This window comes from Diplotaxodon limnothrissa, unplaced genomic scaffold (assembly GCF_057381915.1).
Source record: "Diplotaxodon limnothrissa isolate DT_005_m unplaced genomic scaffold, D_limnothrissa_male_GT1.1 unmapped_scaffold_4, whole genome shotgun sequence".
Lineage (NCBI taxonomy): Eukaryota > Metazoa > Chordata > Actinopteri > Cichliformes > Cichlidae > Diplotaxodon > Diplotaxodon limnothrissa.
Genome location: NW_028188558.1, coordinates 1,189,069 through 1,210,000, shown reverse-complemented (window position 1 = coordinate 1,210,000; position 20,932 = coordinate 1,189,069). Strand labels below are relative to the sequence as shown.

At 41.9% G+C, this 20,932-nt stretch overlaps 1 protein-coding gene across 1 annotated transcript in view; it reads right to left on the bottom strand.

Annotated features, from left to right (window-relative positions):
* The window catches only part of LOC146606847 (protein NLRC3-like), a 1,106,670-nt gene that overhangs the window by 285,388 nt on the left and 800,350 nt on the right, over nt 1-20,932 (bottom strand). Inside the window, exons 1-9 of the mRNA XM_085349215.1 lie at nt 19,106-19,205; nt 18,902-19,021; nt 18,498-18,614; nt 16,181-16,259; nt 13,989-14,193; nt 13,922-13,945; nt 12,013-13,828; nt 11,344-11,517; nt 1,252-1,425 (exon numbers count right to left, since the gene is read on the bottom strand). Coding sequence (XP_085205341.1) covers nt 1,252-1,425; nt 11,344-11,517; nt 12,013-13,828; nt 13,922-13,945; nt 13,989-14,193; nt 16,181-16,259; nt 18,498-18,614; nt 18,902-19,021; nt 19,106-19,194 — 2,798 coding nt within the window. The 5' untranslated portion in view covers nt 19,195-19,205. Of the gene's footprint in view, nt 1-1,251; nt 1,426-11,343; nt 11,518-12,012; nt 13,829-13,921; nt 13,946-13,988; nt 14,194-16,180; nt 16,260-18,497; nt 18,615-18,901; nt 19,022-19,105 lie in introns of the transcript that reaches the window.

Here is a 20,932-nt window from a genome sequence, read left to right as displayed (position 1 = left end):
GCGTAAAAACAAAGGAGACTGCTACCGGCTTTTTATCTGCCGATCGCCGTGCTACGGTTGCAAGAAAAAGAAGCAGAAATGACGTTCTCTACGCGTTGAGACGTTCCCCGTCCGTCGGCTAAACGCTTGATTGAAACTTCAATGCGACAGTGACACCAAGTAGAATTATAAATGTCACATAGCCCCAAACATGTCTTTTTCAAAGCCTGCGGTGAAGAGAAAGGTTGGTGATGAGCACCGACAATTTCAGGAAAAGTGGGAAATGCAATATTTCTTTGTTGAGCACAGGGGCACCCCGACCTGTCTTATTTGCACAGAGAAAGTTGCGCTGCACAAGGAATACAATTTGAAACGTCATTACACAACTAGACATGCTGAGCTGGATGCAGAATACCAGGGAGACGAGAGAGCGAACCGGGTTGCCAGTCTTAAAACAGATCTACTGAGGCAGCAAGATTTCTCCAAGAAAGCAACCAAAGAGAATAATGCAGCAGTCGGAGCCACGTGGTTAGTGAGATGATTGCTAAAGCAGGGAAGCCATTCACAGAAGGTGCATTTGTCTAAAAGTGCATATTGCAGGCTGCAAATATAGTCTGTCCGGGAAAGAAAGGTCAGTTTAGCAACATCAGCCTTTCTGCCAACACCGCAGCAGATCGCATTTCTGACCTGTCAAGTGACATTTATGACCAACTGTGTGAGAAAGCCAAATGTTTCAGTGTATACTCAGTCGCTCTTGATGAGACCACAGACATCACCGACACTGCCCAGCTCCCAATGTATGTCCGTGGTGTTGATGACAGTTTTGAAGTGATGGAGGAGCTGCTCACAGTAATGTTTAGTTAGTAAAGTTTATGGGCCCTGTTAGAATCAATATTTCATTCTCATTCTGTTGTTTGAGAACAATAACAGAAAAATGTGCACTTGAGAACAAATTTATTGTGAATTCAGCTGTGAATGTAGAGTTTGTCATTATTTTAGCTTCCATTTCCAAATGTTAGCTGACACTTTATTAGGTACACTGGTATCTATATCAGGTACACCTGTGACCTAAATGTTCCTGCAAACAGACTCCTTGGAGACCCCTACATAAATATCCATGAACTATCCAGCTAGACTAGTGTGTCTGTCCCTGAAAATATTCCTGCATGTGTGATTGTTCATGTGTCATCTGCAGGAAACAAACAGGAAGTGAGTGAAGGACACGGGAAATGTTTCCAGCTCTTTCTCCTCTATCAGATTTTCTCTCCATACCTGAGAGTGTCCAGTCTCCAGCCTGGATCCTTCAGTCCAGCCAACAGCAGCTTCATTCCTGTGGGACCTGGATGATTGTAGCTCAGGTCCAGCTCTCTCAGATGGGAGGGGTTGGAGCTCAGAGCTGAGGCCAGAGAAGTACAGCCTTCCTCTGTGATCAGACAGCCTGACAGACTGCAGACACACAAAACAACAATCTATCTGTCAACAATCGTTTTCTCTTTGTCACAATAACATCTATCCATTTACATCCATTCAATGTAACTTTATTTATAAGTGACAATTCCCAAAGGACAACAACAGTCATCTGAAGCTGTTTAACAGTGTAAGGTAACAGCCTCCAATATTAGAGAGAAAGCCCCAACCATCAGACAATTGTGGAGATACAGAAATTCTTTTATTGCTGCCATATAATCTGCATCATTATAACTGCATTAATAATGTTCTTTACAGCATTATTCCATCTAATAATATTTCTCACAGTATTGATATTGCATTAAAGTTGTCTATTGAACATGTTCATTTGAGGATCCTTCCATTATGTTAACTCTTATTACAAGTACGGTCAGAAGTATTTCATACACATTGCATATTTGTGCTTATGTCGAGTTGATGTTCGGTTCATTAAGGGTCTTAAGCTTCACTGGCGTGACTGTCCAGGTGATCCATGCTGAGGGAAACTAGAACAGGATGATTGCATGGATGCTTACAATACATATAACACATATAATCTAGGAATGCGTCAGGCCTGAGGCCTTAACTCATTTGGTGTCTCACTATATTTTACTCTACTTGGCAACAGATGACCAGAGTCAATAATTAGCCCCAGAGACCCTGAGGGCTTGAAGTTTATTACCTTGTATGGAAGGTGTTACAGAAAAGAGAAGTTCTGTGTCTGTTTATAGCCATTAAACATGTACAAGATGTACCATTAACTGTGACTAATGTCTGGAACATATTTTACTCTGACTATTTTTATTGACGCCAAGGGGGGGCGTGTACCCCACTGCTTTGTAAGTGTCCACAACATGTATTTTTGTCAGAAGTCATAGGCTGATGTTTTCTCCTGTGTGTTAATAAACTCATCGTTTGATTGCACTTCTCTGGGGCCTCCGTGGTTTGTCTCACTGCTCTACATTGATAGATTTCGCGACACAATCCACTGTGAGCAGCACTTGGTGATGGTGGGAAGAAGAACTCCCTTTGACACAAAGATCCTCCCAGTGAAAACAGGCTCCAGGAGGAGCATCTACCATGACTGGTTGCAGGGTGAGGGGAAAGAGAAGAGATGAGCTCAGAGAGACAAGAACAAAACAGAGAGACAAAAGTTAAGGACATGCAGTAGTGACATATAAAAGCATCAGGAGTGAAAAGAGGGGAGAAGAAAGCAGAGCATCATGGGAAGTCCACCAATAGCCTGAGCCTATAGCAGCATAACTAAGGGATGGTTCAGGGTCACCTGATCCAGCTCGAACTATAAGCTTTATCAAAAAGGAAAGTTTGAAGCTGATCTTCAAAGTAGAGAGGGTGTCTGTCTCCTGAACTCAAACTGGGAGCTGCTTCCACACCCAGTCCAACATAGCCAGGCTGAGTCGTTAGATTAGTCCAACGTAAAGTCAGAAAGTCATTATTTATGTCTCATTTTAGTGCAAATGTAGAAAAACTGTCCAAAAGTTATTTCTAAATCTGATATTAAACAATTTAAATGGTGAAAAAAGCTGTAAAGAAAACAGAAAGAGTGAATAAAAGCCTCTTTAGAGGGTCACCAGTTTAAAACTCAGACATTTAAACTGGTGATTCTCCTTCTCTGCTCCATTTCCTCTCTAGACTTCCTGTTGCTAGGAGGGATTTGATTGGCTGAATGTCCTTTTAGCCTTTCTTTAGTTCTTTGGGTGCTAAGCAAAGAGGAAAACACACGAGTCATGTGACGTGACATAAGGAGCGCTCTGATTGGTTGGGATTGACAAACTATGGTGCTGTTTGCAAGGCAAGAAAATCTCTTAGATAGGGATGAGATGCTCCACAGTGACGTTTCCACACTTTGGAGCTTCTGAAGTGCAGATGTTTGGAAACGCTGCTCCAACGTCTGGTTCAAACAATCAGATCACGTGACCTCAGCTGCCACAGGTGGCATACCTGCGGCTTCCAGGCATTGCCAGTCTCGGGAATTCCCATTTTTCATTGACTGGTCTTTTTGACCCTTTTAATGGCTGAATGATGCTTTTATATCACTGCTTCAGTTTATTCCACACACATTCAGTCCTATCAGCAGAGAGAGAGCCACACACTGTCTGTAACATCATTAGAAGATCTCAGTAAAAACAGTAAAAACTGCTTCAAGGACTAAATCAAACAGGCACCAGGGGCCCGTTCTTCGTACCTCGCTAAGTAAGTTAGCTGGATTTGATTGTTGACGATTTCGCGTGATCCTGGATCATTCGGTTCTCCGAAGCTCATCCGGGACTTGCTGTCATAGCAACAGAGCCGTAAGCGTAAACCTGCTCGGGAGCAGGTTTGCTTTATGTAAACAGGATTAGATCGCGGCCACGCAGGTATGTCCGCTTCATTCATACGAAAGCAACAGCGATATTCCACCACTGTTTCACCATAAATAAATAACATCAATGTAACTAAAGATAATGCAGCACTTGATCCTTTTATTGATGTCACACAGATACATACAGGTCATTTCCTAAAAAAGGGAAATGTACTATTAACATTCTATTACATGTATGTGATTATTACAGATGTAATTCATATTTCAGAGTAGTAATTGCAAATTACTTTGTGTAATCAAGATGGGAGACCACGGCTATAAAAGCGAAGGTGGATTTGGGAAGCCTGTCGCAGCCATGTCCTGTCCGTATACGCGAGCCACCCATTGCGGAAGGTGCAAGATTGATAAGGAGAGTCCTCAGAATTCAGCGTATATTGCGGGACAGACAGGATCCTTTAGCTCAGCGCGACAGTGTGCTCATAGAGAGATATCGGTTTTCCCGTGAGGGTATTATTTACTTAACCAACTTGTTGACGAGGGGGTGCAGGACCACCACCTGTCTTTTTTTTTGCTCTGCCCTTTTCTTGGTTGCTGTTATGAACAAACAAACAGATTATTCCAGGGTCTCTTTCCAAGAGACTAAAAGCAATATAAGTGATAAATATTACCATTCTGTAGAATATTCTTATATTTCACTTTTACTTGTTCCCATGTTCTAGTGGGTCCTGTTGTGGCTCTAATGTGAAAGGGGATATAATATAACATATTATAATATAATATAATGTAATATAATATTGGATAATATAGTGTGAAATGATAAATTTACCCTACCGCCTACTGGTGTTGGCCAGAGGGGCCGATGGCGCGATATGGCAGCCTGGCTTCTGTCAGTCTGCCCCAGGGCAGCTGTGGCTACAACCGTAGCTGCCTCCACCAGTGTGTGAATGTGAGAGTGAATGAATAGTGGTATTGTAAAGCACTTTGGGTGCCTTGAAAAGCGCTATATCAATCCACTCCATTATTATTGTTATTATTAAATTACTTACGAGTTTAATTTGTCAGCAACTTCCTGCCAGCCCTCTCTCCTTGCTTTTGCAGCCTTTGCAGTGTTCCCTTGCGTTCTGATTAAACTCTGAAACTCCTGAAATCCCTCACTCAAGAGTTCTTGCTCTGCTGCCGGAAAATACCGAGCGCGCTCCTTCGACATTTTCGCCGACCAATCAAAGGGTTGCCGATCAATGTTTCTACTATCGACGCGTAGCCCCTGTTGGGCCACCCAGTGATCTCACATTACTTCATCCAGCTGTACTAATCGTCAACAACAGGTGTGTTCGGAGAACCGGAACAGCGAGCTCACGGTTAGCGCGATGATTTGGTCTTGGATGTGTCATTTGATCTTGGATGTAGTAAGCGAGGTACGAAGAACGGGCCCCAGTTTTCAGCTCTGTCTGCGCTCTACTTTTTTCTACTTACAACAGAAAATAGGATGTACTGCATTCAGGGATATCATCCTCACTGTCAGCTGTTACTCACAGACTGTGTGTAGAAATACAGAAAATACTGATCCTATAAAAAGGAAAGCTAGAAAAACACATTGATTCCAGGCTCTATTTTCCTTTTTGAGTCTGTCAAATCCAACAGGACTTGTGCAGGTTCACTATGAGCCAAACTCCAGACTGACAGTGAAACATCAGGCCAGTGTTAGAAGGTAAAGTTCAGGAAAGTTTTTTAATGGTTCAGAAGATGTTCAGCTGAGGACGACTTAAAGATGTGCGTGAAATGGAGGCTTCTGATTGGTCAGAATGAGCCTGTGAAAATGGGACAAACTTTGTATAAAGAAAGAAAACACATTTAATCTTTTCATGGAAATGTATCTTTTTCAAAGTGATTCCAAATCAAAGCTAACGCCACGCCAGCTTGTAACTTTGATTGACAGTGTGTAGAACTGATGACACAAACTCCCAGAAAACCTCAAAGTCAACATAACGCATCCAAAGCTTCACGGCTGGGAGCAAAACATGAGGCCAACAAACAGCTGTAAACCTGTGTGCCTATTACAGTAAACACAGCAGTCTGTTATGTTTGACTAAACTGATGTATTGTGTGTCTGTAGTTGTGTTGTGAACTGTGCTGGGCTCGTCTGTGTCCCCGTTTCACAGAACAGCATCTTCAAGATGGCACAAATGCTTCCAGTGTTTCAGTTTGACGAAGCCTGGCTTTGCCCATCGCTGCTTTTAAAACAGTGTTTGTGCTGCCAAGGACATCTTGTATTGGTCTCATGTCATGAATGGGAGTGTTTCAGGAGGCAGACTGAACCTTTGATGAGTTTGGTGTCTTAAACTGAGGAATGAAAGGACACGAGGAACAAACTAAAGAGAATCTAAAAGAGGCCGGCAGCACATGAGGAGGAGAAACTGACACTGACATAAAGACTGAGGGAAGGACAGAGCCATCTATACAGCTGAGGTCAACACAGGAGGGTCATGTGACACAGCTGAAACTCATCCAGACAACGTCTGACACCAGAGACCATACTTACCAAAATAAAACAGGTTATAATGAACAAACATGAGTGGAACAGCGGAGTGAACTGAGCAGCAGGAGGGAGGGCGTTTCTCCAAAACATGTGTCCATCAAAATTATGGACAGTCGTGTATATTAAGTAGACTTGTTCAGATTTGTCCAACACTTTTCTCTGTCAGTGTTTCACAGAATATCATCAAAGAGTCATGATAGTTACCATTAGTGTCACTGTGGAGATGCTTATTCCAGCATCACTGACTTCATGGTTCCAGTTTCCATCACTAAGGACTACATGTAGTGATCCTGCTGTTAGCCATGTTAGCATGTTAGCTCCAACAGGTGGTCAGTGTGAGAGCGGTGATATCAGTGACATCTAAACAAGGAAGGAAGAGACTGTTGAAGGCAGCGAGCTGTGACTGCTGTGAACAGTGTTCTCACACTATTTTCTCCCTGTGTCAACATACATGAGGCTGCTTCAGCTGCAACACACCACAAACACCTTTATACAACTAAATATACTCAGAGCGCACTGCTGTGGTTGCTCTGGTAACCATCCATATATCCAGCTGTTTGGGGCCGAGTCTGCTTCCTCATCCTAGGGAAAAACCCTCAAAATTTCATGTGTTTTTGACTTGAAGCTTTTTGTGATTTGGTTTTATTTGTTGTTCTACACACACAATAATGAAGAGCACATGTTTATAGTGACACATTCAGACCAATGACAACAGTCCATTCACACTGACCTCCTTCCAGCAACTTTTAGGACAGCCAATAGCAATTTTCCTTACTGAGGAGTTGGCAACATTGCCAGGAGCAGTGGGTGAATGGCAGCATCACCATGAAGGATTAGAATAAAAATACATCATCATCCACAAAGAAAACCAGTCTGAGTGTCTGATGCTCTCGTTATAAAACCGCAGTCGCAGCTTGTGGCTACATTTAGCTGGTTTGCTAGTTAGCTGGTCTGCTAGTTAGCTGGCTTGCTAGTTAGCTGATTTGTTCGTTAGCATGGAGCTAACCTAACTCACTAGAACATTTGATGCTAAACTGTCTAAACTGTGTGAACAGCTTTCATTGCTGCTCTGTGTTACTCTCCAGCCTCTCTTTAACTCAGTCCTCTCAGTTTTTTCCTCGTTACAAACTAGAAAACCTTCTTTTTCAGCTTTTCCACACCCGAGCTGTGGCTAAGGTGCTACCAGCATGCAGGCTCGGTCTGTGTCACTCAATAGTTACACTCCTCACCCAGACTAACACCACTCCACAAATTCACCACTAGGAGGCGCTAAAAGACCACATACAGTGAGATCATCACTAAATGTCTGCTGTGTCTGACGTAGGGTTGCCAACCGTCCCTTGAATAACGGAATCGTCCCGTATTTAGAAAGAAAAGTACACGTCAGTGGCGCGGCTGCCCCTCTGTTGGTCTTCCTTGGTCTCTTGTGTTCTGGGGGCCTCTGGATGTCTGGAGTTTTGATCTCCTCCACACCTGCTTCATGCCCTGGAGGACGGGGCTGTGCCCCCCCCACACCCTCTAGCAGATCATTACATGAAGGAACCTTTTAAAAAAACAAGCGCGTCCATGCTCACAGGTGTACACACGGGTGATCACACCCACAAACTACACCCTTTTTGGCTCCTACCTCAAAGCACACTGTGTTCTGTTGATCTTATGTGCTGCACAATAATGTTTAATATTTAGTATTTACTGTCATATTCCCATAGATCATTGTGATGTTGTTTATTCTATTACTCTTGTTCTCTTCTGCTTGTTTTCCTTTTTCTTTCTCAGCAGGTGATCCAGGTGATCGATAGATGCATTTTTTTCTCTCTGCCCATTCTGTTGGTTTTTGTTTTTTGCCCTTCTCCCCCGTCCCTCTTCTCAGCTGTTTCTCTTTCCCTCTTTCTTTCTCCCCTTCTTTCCCCCAGTCAAGTCTGTCCCGTATTCAGTAAGTGAAAATAAAATAAACAATAAAAGGTGAATCAAATGGACCATTATGGCAAGGCTGGGATGGTCAATTTGGTAAAGTAAATCCGTTGGGCATCTTTCTTTGCCTTTAGACAACAATTCTGATGCAAAAGAGCCAAACGGGACAGGCAAAATAAATAAATAAATAAATAAATAAATAAATAAATAAAAAGTACACGTCCCGTATTGAGCTCCAAAGGGACGCACTTTGTCCTGTAATACAGAGAGAATCAAAAGTAGTCTATAAATGTTAATGGAATTAACGCTTTGTTTGAAAACATAATTCCCAGCCCCTCTCCTGCTTTGTGACCAATGACCTTACGCACGAGTATGACAATTCAGATTACCACTTATCTCATTGGTAGAGGAAAGGTCGCTCGCTGAGAAAATACCAGAAGACAACAGATGACCACAAAAAGAAGCATGGCCAACAGGGAAACAAACGCTGACACTGCGGTGCAAGTCTCGGACGACAGTACACCTTCGACCAGCAATGTTTGTACCCCACCGAGAAAGAAAAAAAAAGGCTGCATAAGTGCAGGGAGGAATGGGAAAATGAAAACACCTCGCTGGAAAAAGTGCGCGATAACACCTATAAAGCGCACTGCACTGTGTGCCGTCGCACTTTTTTCATAGGCCATGGTGGACTGGCAGCATGCTTCTAGTGGTGGGCACATGAGTGGCATGAAAGCTCAGGGAACCCTTAACCAATTTGTTGTTCACCAGGCCATGGCAGCAGAAGATATGGTATGTAGACATTGTTGTTGTTTTTAAACCCTCTGGTTAAGGTTAATGTGAGCATGTGCAGTGAATATCAACTCTATGTGGCCAGAAGTATGATAATATAATTTATTTTGTGTAATAAACAACTGCAAGGATAGATGATTACAACGAATAGATGACTAATACATAAAAGTAATACATAGATTAATAATGATGATGAGTTAAGATGCGTAATCATGGGAACAAGCAGGTTTACAAACACGAGCAGCTGATTAGCATTAGAAAAGCTGAAATAATACCTCAACTGAAGCCAGCTGCACTAAATGCACTTTATGTGGACAGTTATAAGAATGTTTTTCTTTCTATTGTTTTCTATAAATTTATATAATTTTAAGTTAAGCAGGACAGAGTTCTTTTAAAGAAAGATTAACTTATATTCTCTAAAGTTAAGCATGACAGGCTTCTGTTTAAGAAAGAGACCTGTTTTATTGTGTTAATGTTGTCATTTTGCGCTACAAATAAATGGCTAAATGATCATTTGTTTCCCATGTGTTCATATCACAAAGAATATGCATCATTAAATCAACTTCAAGTCAAATGGTTAAAAAAATAATTTCACACACACAAAAAAGAGCTAAAAAATTCACCACACTTGGAAGGGTGGAGACAACTGGGTCGCCCGGCCCTGGCCACGAGGTGTCCCAGGAAGTTGGCAACCCTAGTCTGACGGTGACTTGGGTTTTTACTAACTGGCTACATGAGCATGATTAGCTGCAGTTCTATCTTTGTAAAAGAGACTCAGCAGCAGATTAGAACCAAACAGAAACATTTCTACTTTTTCTGCAGCACCAGCTGGATGCATGGAGTCTAAACTCCAGTGACAATGAGACACATACAGTGTGACTGCTGTGACTTTACAGCTGGGCCTCATTCACATTGGACTGTGGGAGGAAGCAGAGTATCTGAAGACAACCCACACACACTATCACCCTTATTTAGAGAAGTATAATGAATTAGCCGATAAAGTAATAAATTATTTGATATTTCAATGAAAATACTTTTTAACAATTGTTTAGAAGTCAACAATAATAGTTAAATAAAAAGAAGCGTCAAATCAATAAACACGCAATAAAACCTTGTACAGCTGAAACTCATGTAGACAATGTCAGGGGAGGAAGTAAAACTAAACCTTTGACACCAGAGATGAAAACTACCAAAATAAAACAGGAAGTTAATAACAACCATGAGTGGAACACCTGAGTGAACCTAGTAAAGGGAGAATACATCATCATCCACAAAGAAAACCAGTCGGAGCTTGTGGCTGCAGTTGGCTGATTTGCTACTCAGCTTGGAGTTAACTCAGTAGAACATAGAATGCTAAACTGTCTAAACCAGGGGTGTCAAACATATGGCCCGTCGGCCAAATTCAGCCCCTGAGATAATTTCATATATCAGTTATTAAAGAATTTTCAGGGTTGCTGATATTCCATGGCAGCAGGGCTGGGACTTTATTCTGATGGACACATCATGTGGCCAATCACATTAAGAGACAGCCTGGGATCATGCCACTATTTAAAGAAAGGGATGGGGGCAAACGTTCAGAAGAAAGCAAGCTTAGTGGTACAGGCCTGGTACACACAGACACAGGTTTAAATTCAAGCGTGTCAGGAAAAAGTGAAAGCATAAAATGAGCAGCATCTGGCTGAATTTCAGTGATATTGGAGACGGCAAAGCTGAGTGCAGAATTTATAAATTAGAAGCTGGATAAAGTGATACCCATTTTCCATTGTGAAGGACAAAAGGTTTCAAACTTGTCCAGGCCTTAAGGTCATGTCCGTTCTCTTCTTAGTGGTAGTAAATGTATAAAATTAAGACTAATGAAAACACTGAATTAAAATTGCTTCCTTTAAAAACACCAAGCTTACAGTTCAGTTTTGAATACTACATATATAAACTGTATATAACAAAGTGCCTTTGAATGGCAGGGATGCAGAAATGTCTGTATGTAGCACAGAGCCAGTGCTCACGGTCTGAATGAGTGTCACAGACCTGAATGTGCATTTAAAGAAATTTATAATTAAATTTCTAATTATGATCTTCAGCACCCAACACCATGACTATGTACATATTGTCGGGTGTAAGAATATTTGTGTTGTGTTCTGTGGATTCAACTCTGCAAACTCATCAGTATTTTCATCATCAAGTTTCAACTTAGACAGCAATAAAACAGAAAGCAGTTCCCAGGAACTACTTCTTGTTTTAGAATCTTTCAACATAAGAGTACTTTGCACATCAGAACACCCCCATATCTCCTCTTATTAAAGGATTACCTTATTATTAATTTGCTAATTCTGCCAGTTGATTACAAAATGCTTGATCTCACCTGAGAGTTTCCAGTTTGCAGTGTGGATTCTTCAGTCCTTCAGACAGAAACTTCACGCCTAAATCCTGCAGGTTATTGTTACTTAGGTCCAGCTCTCTCAGATTAGAGGACTGAGAGCTGAGACCTGAGGACAGAGCTTCACAGCTTCTCTCTGACAGGTTACAGAGACTCAGTCTGAAAAATAACAGCAAAACAATTTAAAAAAAACTTACTTTTGATCAAGTGTAATGAGATTACATAACATTTAGCAATATTCCATTCTCTTTTTGTCAAGAAAGTAACGAGCAACATGTGGAAACAATCAGAGAGAGAACAGTGAACAGAGCAGTAAAAGAACAGTGGATAGTTCAATAGGCTTTTGGTATCAACAAAACGTGCCAAATTTCTTTATTTTGTCATCGTTTAAGAAGAGTTCATGATTAAAACTCAGATAACAACTCAAGGCCAGGTCTGGATGTAACTTTGATGACAGTTACACCCAGAAAAATTTCAGAAATGCCGACAGGTATTCAGTATTGAACAAAGTGAGTACTGATTATCACTTAACAGTTGTATACACTTTTCAGACACCAGCACTCATAACTGTGGTTTTGGGGGTTATTTTGTTAGTGGTTTTAGTTGATCACACCTGCTTTTTGTCAACAAGCATATGAATACAAATGTACTTACAGAGCTTTGTTGGAGGCTTTGACCACTGGCAGCAGCCTCAGAAGAGCCTCCTCTGAAGCAGAGTATTTCTTGAAGTCAAACTCATCCAGATCTTCTTCTGATGACAGTAAGATGAAGACCAGAGCTGACCACTGAGCAGGAGACAGTTTATCTGTGGAGAGACTTCCTGATCTCAGGGACTGTTGGATCTGCTCCACTAGAGAACGATCATCCAGTTCATTCAGACAGTGGAACAGATTGATGCTTTTCTCTGCAGACAGATTCTCACTGAGCTTCTTCTTGATGTACTGGACTGTTTCCAGATTGGTCTGTGAGCTACTTCCTGTCTGTGTCAGCAGACCTCGTAGGATAGTCTGATTGGTTTGCAGTGAAAGACCCAGGAGGAAGCGGAGGAACAAGTCCAGGTGTCCATTTGGACTCTGTAAGGCCTTATCCACAGCACTCTGGTAGAAGTGTTTCTCTACAGATTTTACTTCTTTTTCAGGTTTTTGTTTCCAAAACAATATAGACCATATGGACTTTGTTTGTTGTTGTTCCATCAGATTGAGTCCAGAGTTGATGAAGGTCAGATGGACATGAAGAGCAGCCAGCAACTCCTGAACACTCAGATGGATGAAGCAGAACACCTTGTCCTGGTACAGTCCTCTCTCCTCTTTAAAGATCTGTGTGAACACTCCTGAGTACACTGAGGCTGCTCTGATATCGATGCCACACTCTGTCAGGTCTGATTCATAGAAGATCAGGTTTCCTTTCTGCAGCTGATCAAAAGCCAGTTTTCCCAGAGACTCCATCATCTTCCTGCTCTCTGGACTCCAGTGTGGATCTGTCTCAGCTCCTCCATCATACTTGACCTTCTTCACTTTGGCCTGAACCACCAGGAAGTGGATGTACATCTCAGTCAGGGTCTTGGGCAGCTGTCCTCCCTCTCTGGTTTCCAGCACATCCTCCAGAACTGTAGCAGTGATCCAGCAGAAGACTGGGATGTGGCACATGATGTGGAGGCTTCGTGATGTCTTGATGTGGGAGATGATGCTGCTGGCCTGCTCCTCATCTCTGAACCTCTTCCTGAAGTACTCCTCCTTCTGTGGGTCAGTGAACCCTCTGACCTCTGTCACCATGCCGACACAGTCAGGAGGGATCTGATTGGCTGCGGCAGGTCGTGTGGTTATCCAGAGGAGAGCAGAGGGAAGCAGTTTCCCCCTGATGAGGTTTATCAGCAGCACATCCACTGAGGTGGACTTTCTAGGGTCAGTTAGGATTGTAGTTTTGTGGAAGTCCAGAGGAAGTCGACACTCATCCAGACCATCAAAGATGAACACAACCTGGAAGTCTTCAAAGCTGCAGATTCCTGCTTCTTTGGTTTCAGTAAAGAAGTGATGAACAAGTCCCACCAAGCTGAACTTTTCCTCTTTCAGCACATTCAGCTCTCTGAAAGTGAATGGAAATATGAACTGGGTGTCCTGGTTGGCTTTGTCTTCAGCCCAGTCCAGGCTGTATTTCTGTGTTAAGACTGTTTTCCCAATGCCAGCCACTCCCTTTGTCAGCACTGTTCTGATTGGTTCATCTCTGCCAGGTGAGGCTTTAAAGATGTCTTCTTGTCTGATGGTTGTTTCAGGTCTGTCTGGTTTCCTGGATGCTGTTTCAATCTGTCTGACCTCATGTTCATCATTGACCTCTGCAGTCCCTCCCTCTGTGATGTAGAGCTCTGTGTAGATCTGATTCAGGAGGGTTGGGTTTCCTGCTTTAGCGATGCCCTCAAACACACACTGGAACTTCTTCTTCAGCTTAGACTTAAGTTTACGATGACAAACAGCAGCTGGAAGTTCTGAATAATAATAATAAAAATACAACTTTAACAATCATATTTTACAAAATGCTGATGACAATTTCTGACCCACTGAGAAATGACTGAACACACTGGTGTCACAAGTGTCTCATTTATCCAGCAGCTTAAATCTTTAGATAAATCCTCTTACTGCTCTGCAGACGGTCAGCCAGCTCCTCCTGCTTCATTCTCCTCAGGAAGTCCACTGTGATCTTCACAAATGCCTCTCTGCTGCTGCTCCTCTGCTCATCATCCTCCCTCTGAAACTCCAAGCACTGGGGCTTATTTGGATTCAGAGCCTTTTGGATCTTCTTCAGCTCGTTCTTCACAAAAGTGATGATGTTGTCCTCCAGCAGCTGGAACAGAATACTTTATGAATGACCCACCACTCTGAACTTTAGTCCACACAACATCCACTTCTTTACCATCAAGGGGCATATCATCCACGAACTCTTTACCAATTATAGGTTTGACTTTATCTGATTAACTGAGACTTTGTCCACAACTCCATGATCCCAAAACGTTGATGCTGTTCATATGAATGCAGCGATTTCAGTGGGAGAAACATTTCACTGGTGTTCAGAGCTGAACTACCAACAGGTTGATGATCAAAGCCAGAAACTTGGAGATGTTTCAGGTGACTGAGTTGATCGTACAGACAACTGGTCTTAAAGGTTCACTCTGTTTACACATACAGATCAGTATTTAAGGTTTGACTCTCATCATCCACTGGGGCACAAACTGGGCGTCATCAGGACACTACAACACAGAACAAACACCATCCCCACAGACACAGCAGCCAGCGAAGCAGAAGAACTTCACATCAAGAAGGTCCTGAGTAAATGTGAACGCTGGTTTGAGGGCGGAGTCAAGGAGGCCATTTATGTGAAAAGGAAAGACCATCTCTGAATGGAGGAGGGGCCTAAGGGTACAACTGTCACCATCTTACATGCTGTGATTGCAGCCATTTCCCAGCTCTCTGTGAACTGGACTCATGACCATTGATCAACAACCATTGATCAATGGTCCTGACAATATGCGTACCAATGATCAATGAACTGACCTCCCAGCCCATTGTTCCTTCAGTGGGCTGGTTTCAGTCATACAAATGTCCTGTTTATAAGATTGAAACCTGCAGTCAGCTGAGACTGAAGAAGTCACCTGATGATGATGAAACGTTTCTCCCACTGAAAACATCCAGATGAACAGAATCAAGCTTTTTGGGATTTACGTACCTGGATGATTGAGCATCAAGACACAACTCTGTGACTTTTCTCAGATGAATCAATCCTCTCCTCCAGCTTTGTTTACATCTACCAGCCCTGTGGCGCTGCCCAGGGAAATAATCTATGTGAGAGGTGGAAAGTCATACAGGTGTCTGCTCCTGCCTTCAGTTATTTTATCTACTGTGTGTCAACTGGCTGAACCTCCTCCAACTGTCTACTGTCTCCCTAAACTCAACAATGACTTCGTGATCTATCCATTCTCTGACCAAAGACATCCTGCTGCAGGAGGTTAACATAGCAGCCAATGATGATCCCACTCACTGTGAACAACACATTTGGACCTGATTTGCTGCTCTGGTTTACACGTGAACTTCCACTGCTGCTGTCACCAACTTGAGAGGCTCTACAGAAAAACTGGACTTGTCCATAAAAATCATAAACTACATTACAAGGACAGCATTGCTCAATCAACTCTAATTACTACTGACATGTTATCTCTTCTAACTAAGGTACAGACACTCAAACTTGCTGCTTTCAGTGAGAAGTCAAATGTCTGAATATGAGCTGGAAGCTGCTGAGAGTCCTCCTCCTTCCCGTGGGGTTTACTTCCTCTACTACTTTCACTATAAACACGCCCCTTTCATGCACCTGCAGAGGGCCACCAGCAGATGGAGCTGTCTTAAACAAATCCACTTGGATAGTTAGCTGTAGATGACTTTATCAGTATGATTGTAGGACTTTGAGTTATTCTTTAGATTTATTTAAACTCTTATATTGTGCACAAGTGTTGAGCGACCCATAATTTCTCTGTACTTTTCATAAGAGCAGCCAGACTTTCAGCTAGTTTTTCTTTTTTTAAGAGCTCAAAGATATTGAAGAAACAGTTATTCAGCTTCATTCCCACTGATCTCGACTACAAACTGTTTCACTTTGGTTTCTGTTTAAAGCCTCGATGTTTAAAACGTTTCCCTGTGATCACATTTGCACCGTCTGATTTCAAAGTTTGTTTTCTTTTGGTCATTTAGTCGACAGAGTCCTTGGTGTTCTGAAAGGGACCTATAAATAAATGCATTATTATTAATATTAATAATAAAGTAGTTGTTGTACATGTACAGACCATAAATATGGAGTCCAGCTGTGTTTGATGCTGCTGGGCAGACTGACCACTGGGAACCTCTGAGCTCTGCTGGTCCACTCTGTGGAGGAACCATGAAGGATTAGATCAACACAGGATAAAGATCCAGGAGTTTCTGCTCAAATAACTTCATCTGAATCAAGTCCGTCAAGCTTTAAACTCTCAGATTCTGAAGATATATTTTCTGTTTTCTATGAACTTTCTTTCATCAGTGATGGAAGTGATGATGCTGCAGAAGCTCAGAGGAAACTTTGAGAAAACTGTGATGAACCATCAACTAATGCTCTCAGGAGGCCAAAGGTCCCTGAATGTAACTGTGCAGCAGATTCATCGAGTGTTTGAAACCTGACCACTTCCATATGTTTTCATTCTAACAGAAGAAGTCCTTTTCTCATTGCTTTGATTTGAGTTTTCATTTGAGTTTTCTGAGTCTCGTATTTGGAGTCGAGTCTAATCAATGATCTGACAGAAGAACATTAAAAAGGATTTAGCAGTGCTGTCAAAATTAACATGTAGGGTTAGTGTTAGGGGTTCATCTGTTATCATGATTAACATGATAAAAACCTTTAACACGACACATCTGGAGAGCAGAACGACTCAAAATCCCTGAAATGTTTCTATCAACGCACTTCGAGCAGTTTGTCCGAGTAGAGTTACCTTTGCACACGTGCAGATGTGCAGCACATCTGTTAGTGACGGCAGCTGAACCAATCAGCTCAATATGGAAGATGACAAACACACACTGACCTCTCGATGGAAAGTTTGAGCATTAAAAAAATAACAAGGCGGACCAGCCGACCAACATGAAGGATTCTGCACATCGTGACAGAAGGAATTTTCTTTTCACCGAAGCACTTCCAGCTTAAAATATCACAACAATGCAAAGCACTGATGACACAACTGCCAAGTGGACAAACTGCAGACCTGTTAGTGTTGTTAATGACATAGTTTTGGTTCCTCGTGTCAAAGACTTGAAAAAGAGTGACAGAGAGTGTTAGACTGCTGCAGGATCAGTGCCACCTCCACAGACCTGTGAAGAAAATGATTGTTTGACAGATGGGCTCAGATTCAGGATCAGCTGAGGAGTTTGTGGCTGACAGAATCCTGCAGGTACAGAGCAGAGCCCATCATTAGCATGCAGGACTGTCCCTGGGGGGGTCGGCTCATTCAGGAGGTTAATCAATGTTTACATGTTCAATAAACATGTTAAGTGTGTAAATTTGCCCTTTTCTCTCGAGTCTGTTTGCTCATGAAATGAAATTTGATTCGTTTACATTAAAAATGATGTTTAATGGTGATTAATCCAAATGAATCCACAGTAACCCTGTGATGAGTCTGATTAAACATTTTAATTAACAGCAGTAATATAGATTATATATTATTATATATTAGTGCACACTTAGCTTTTAGTATATATGTTTGTTACAAAGTTGTATTTACAGCAGAGAAGCTGAGTTAAAGACTGAAAACTATTCAAAGTCTCTTTGAATTGAAGCGTTTAACATTCTTTGTGTTTATTCTGCATTGACTTCATTATATGGTGTAAACGTCTGTTACAGGCTTAAATATAAAGTTGGAAAAATGTAACTGCAGCTATTGATCAAGTAATTGTGATTAATCAGGACTAATGACAGAAGATTGTGTCATTAATTAGTCATGTTTTAATCTACTGACAGCACTAGTGTTCACTCTGGTGCCTCCAACTGTTTTACGCCCTTTCAACACCTTCGTGGTCAAAAGTGTACACGCACAAAATCTACAATAAAACCCTCACGCAGCAATAGGACAGACACACAATCCATTTATCTCTGTGTCTCAAACACACACACGTGTATTCAAAGCCTCGATTTGTTCATATTTCATCTGTTGTGTTTTTATCTTCAGCGTTTTCAGTGTTGCTGCATTTACACCAAAAATGTTTCCATTGATGAATCAGATTGATTTGAATGTGTTTCATCCATACAAATCCCTCCCTGGTGGTCACATGACTCTATAACATAACAGGAGTCATGTGACAAGAGTTTCATGCTGTAAAATGTCAAAATGGTTGAATGTGGTGGAGTAAAAATGTGAGATGTCAACTACTTTTCTTCAATATGAAATGTTTGCAGGGCCTGACAGGAAGTGGACGGACGCTCTGATCACTTCCTGTTTGCTGAAGTGGGTTTTCAGTTGTTTAGAAACCAAAGGCTTGTTTTAAAAGACAGTTTAAATGGGACTGAGGGAACGACGTGTTTGTAGTTTATATCCAACAACATCGAGCAGTTTAATCAAAGAGTTCATGTTGCTAACAGCTCACCTCTCTGCAGCAGACACAGGCTGGGATTTAAAATGAATGAGACGATCTAAAGACCGGTCACTCTGTAAGGACACACAGCTGGGTCCAGGTTCAGGTCCAGCAGGTCTCCCATGGATCCTGTCAGAGAAGAAAAATGTGTTTTGAGAATGAGCAGAAGGAAACTCCAAAGTAGTGTTTCAAAGTGTAAGAACAGAGCGCCACCCAGGGGTCATTTACACTGTGCAGGACTATTGATGGTCCCACTGTGAGCAGCAGGAGTTTAAATGTTGGACATGTTTGATAGAAATAAGGAATAAAGGTTCAGTGACTTCCTTTGAGATGCAGTTTAGAGACCAGGAAACATCAAACAGTTCATTTAAATCAGATAAACTGACATCAAAGAGTTCATGTTGCTAACAGCTCACCTCTCTGCAGCAGACGCAGGCTGGGATTTAAAATAAATGGGAAGATCTTTAGACGCGTCACTCTGTAAGGACACAGAGCTGGCTTCAGGTTCATGTTTACGTTTAGTTCCTTGTTTCTTCCTGTGAATAATGATGGAGCAGTGATGTGAGTGCTGAGCTGTGACATGGAGAAGAGTCATGGACAGTTAGAGATGGTCATCTCACCTCTGAGCTTTGGTCTGGCTCTCATGTTCCCCACACAGAGTGCTTTTAGAGGGAGGGACTCCCTCCTCTCTGTCCTCACACTGATCCATGCTGCTCAATTCAGCTCACACACACTTTCTACCTGCAGAGGAAACACAAATCATTCATGTGCACATCAGCTGAAATCCTCCTTTCATCATGTGTGCTGTCCAAATATCAGCTGCTTCTTTCCTGCTTCATCTCAGTGTCAGCTGGATGCAGTCAGACAGCAGTGTGAGGCAGAGGAAGCTGCCATCAGCTGCTCTGCTATCAGTCCACTAGATGGAGCCTGAAGCACACACGATGCATTCACTGACACACACTGATTCACTGTTTGGGAAACTAGAAAAATGTTGGTCTTGAACTAGCTGCATAATGCAGACAGGGTAGGACCCAAATATAACGGCGAAACATCTTCAAGCAACTTATAGAAGTCCAGATGCTTTTCTTTCCAAGCTCCTTAAACTATGATGACCTGGATGACTGAGAACCTTCACAGGAAAAATGAAACACACTGAACAAAGAATGCAAGACTTTCACAATAAAACAGCAAACAAAGGAACACAACACTGACACGTGAGCTTGACAGAGGAGTGGAGGAAAGGCAGACGAGAGTGAGCGAGGGAAAGAGGAGACAAGAGAGACATGACAGGCTGAGGAAATATAGAAAGGAGCACCAGGCCTCACACAAACACACACAAACACACACAAACACACACAGAGACACACAGAGACACAGAGGGAATCTAATGATCAAGGAACTAAACAGGAAGTATAAGAAACTCAAAGAAGCATAAATAAGACTGTAAATGAACCAGAACCATAAACCATAATACAAAAAATGCAAAGTGCTTGGTCAAAGGGACCCAGAACCATTAAAGTTCTTTTCTTTGCTCTTCACTGTTTGAGTGCAAACAGACTCCACGTTAAACTATGACAGCACCGTCCCTGCTGCTGCTGTCAGACCTGTTATTCACTTACTGCTCGCCAGTGTTTCTAATGAGTTTTACTCATCCATGAGAGTTTAAAGCTTGCACTTACAAGCAATGTTTCCTCTAATGTTTCACTTGTCTGAGCGAACACACAACCTCCCTGAGCGATCCACTGTGAGCAACATTAGACGTGTGCACTGTGGTCACGCCAGCGTCGAATCCATCCAAGTTACATGTTTATTAAAATAATCAATTTACAGCGTTTACATTTCTGTTAAACTACTTTTAATTAACTGCTTTAGCCCACTTACAATGAAAGTTAAAAAAGAAAATCTTGTTCATGACCTGTGCAGCATGTTAACACTATTGGAAGGAAAAATAACTTGAACTTCAATTTTGAAAACACAACTTTCTTTAAATAAAGCTCTGACTTGTATTATGAGTCTGTGGTCTGGGAGAGAGTCTGTAACTCTGTCTGCAACATACAGTAAATAATGACCAATGTTGGGCAGTTAATTATATAGTTACTTCTTCAAAAAAGTAACTGAGTTTTGCAAACAGAGTTTTTTGCAGCTGTTTACTGCAAAAAACTACAGCCAAGGTGTTTTTTTAAAAATAAACATTTCAAACTATTTACAGAACAATCAGCTGTTCTGCATCAAATCTGATGCCACACAAATTATTTGTGCCGCTCCAAAAAATAATTTCTGTCCTCTATGAGATGAAGGAGAACAGCAGCCTGATACCTGCAGGCCTGACAGCAGCAGATGTGTCACTGCTGTAACACCTGTAACACTCAGCAGTCGCCTCATTGTTCTGACACACACAACAACACTATTGACTACACTACACACTAACTACACAAGATTTGCTCTAA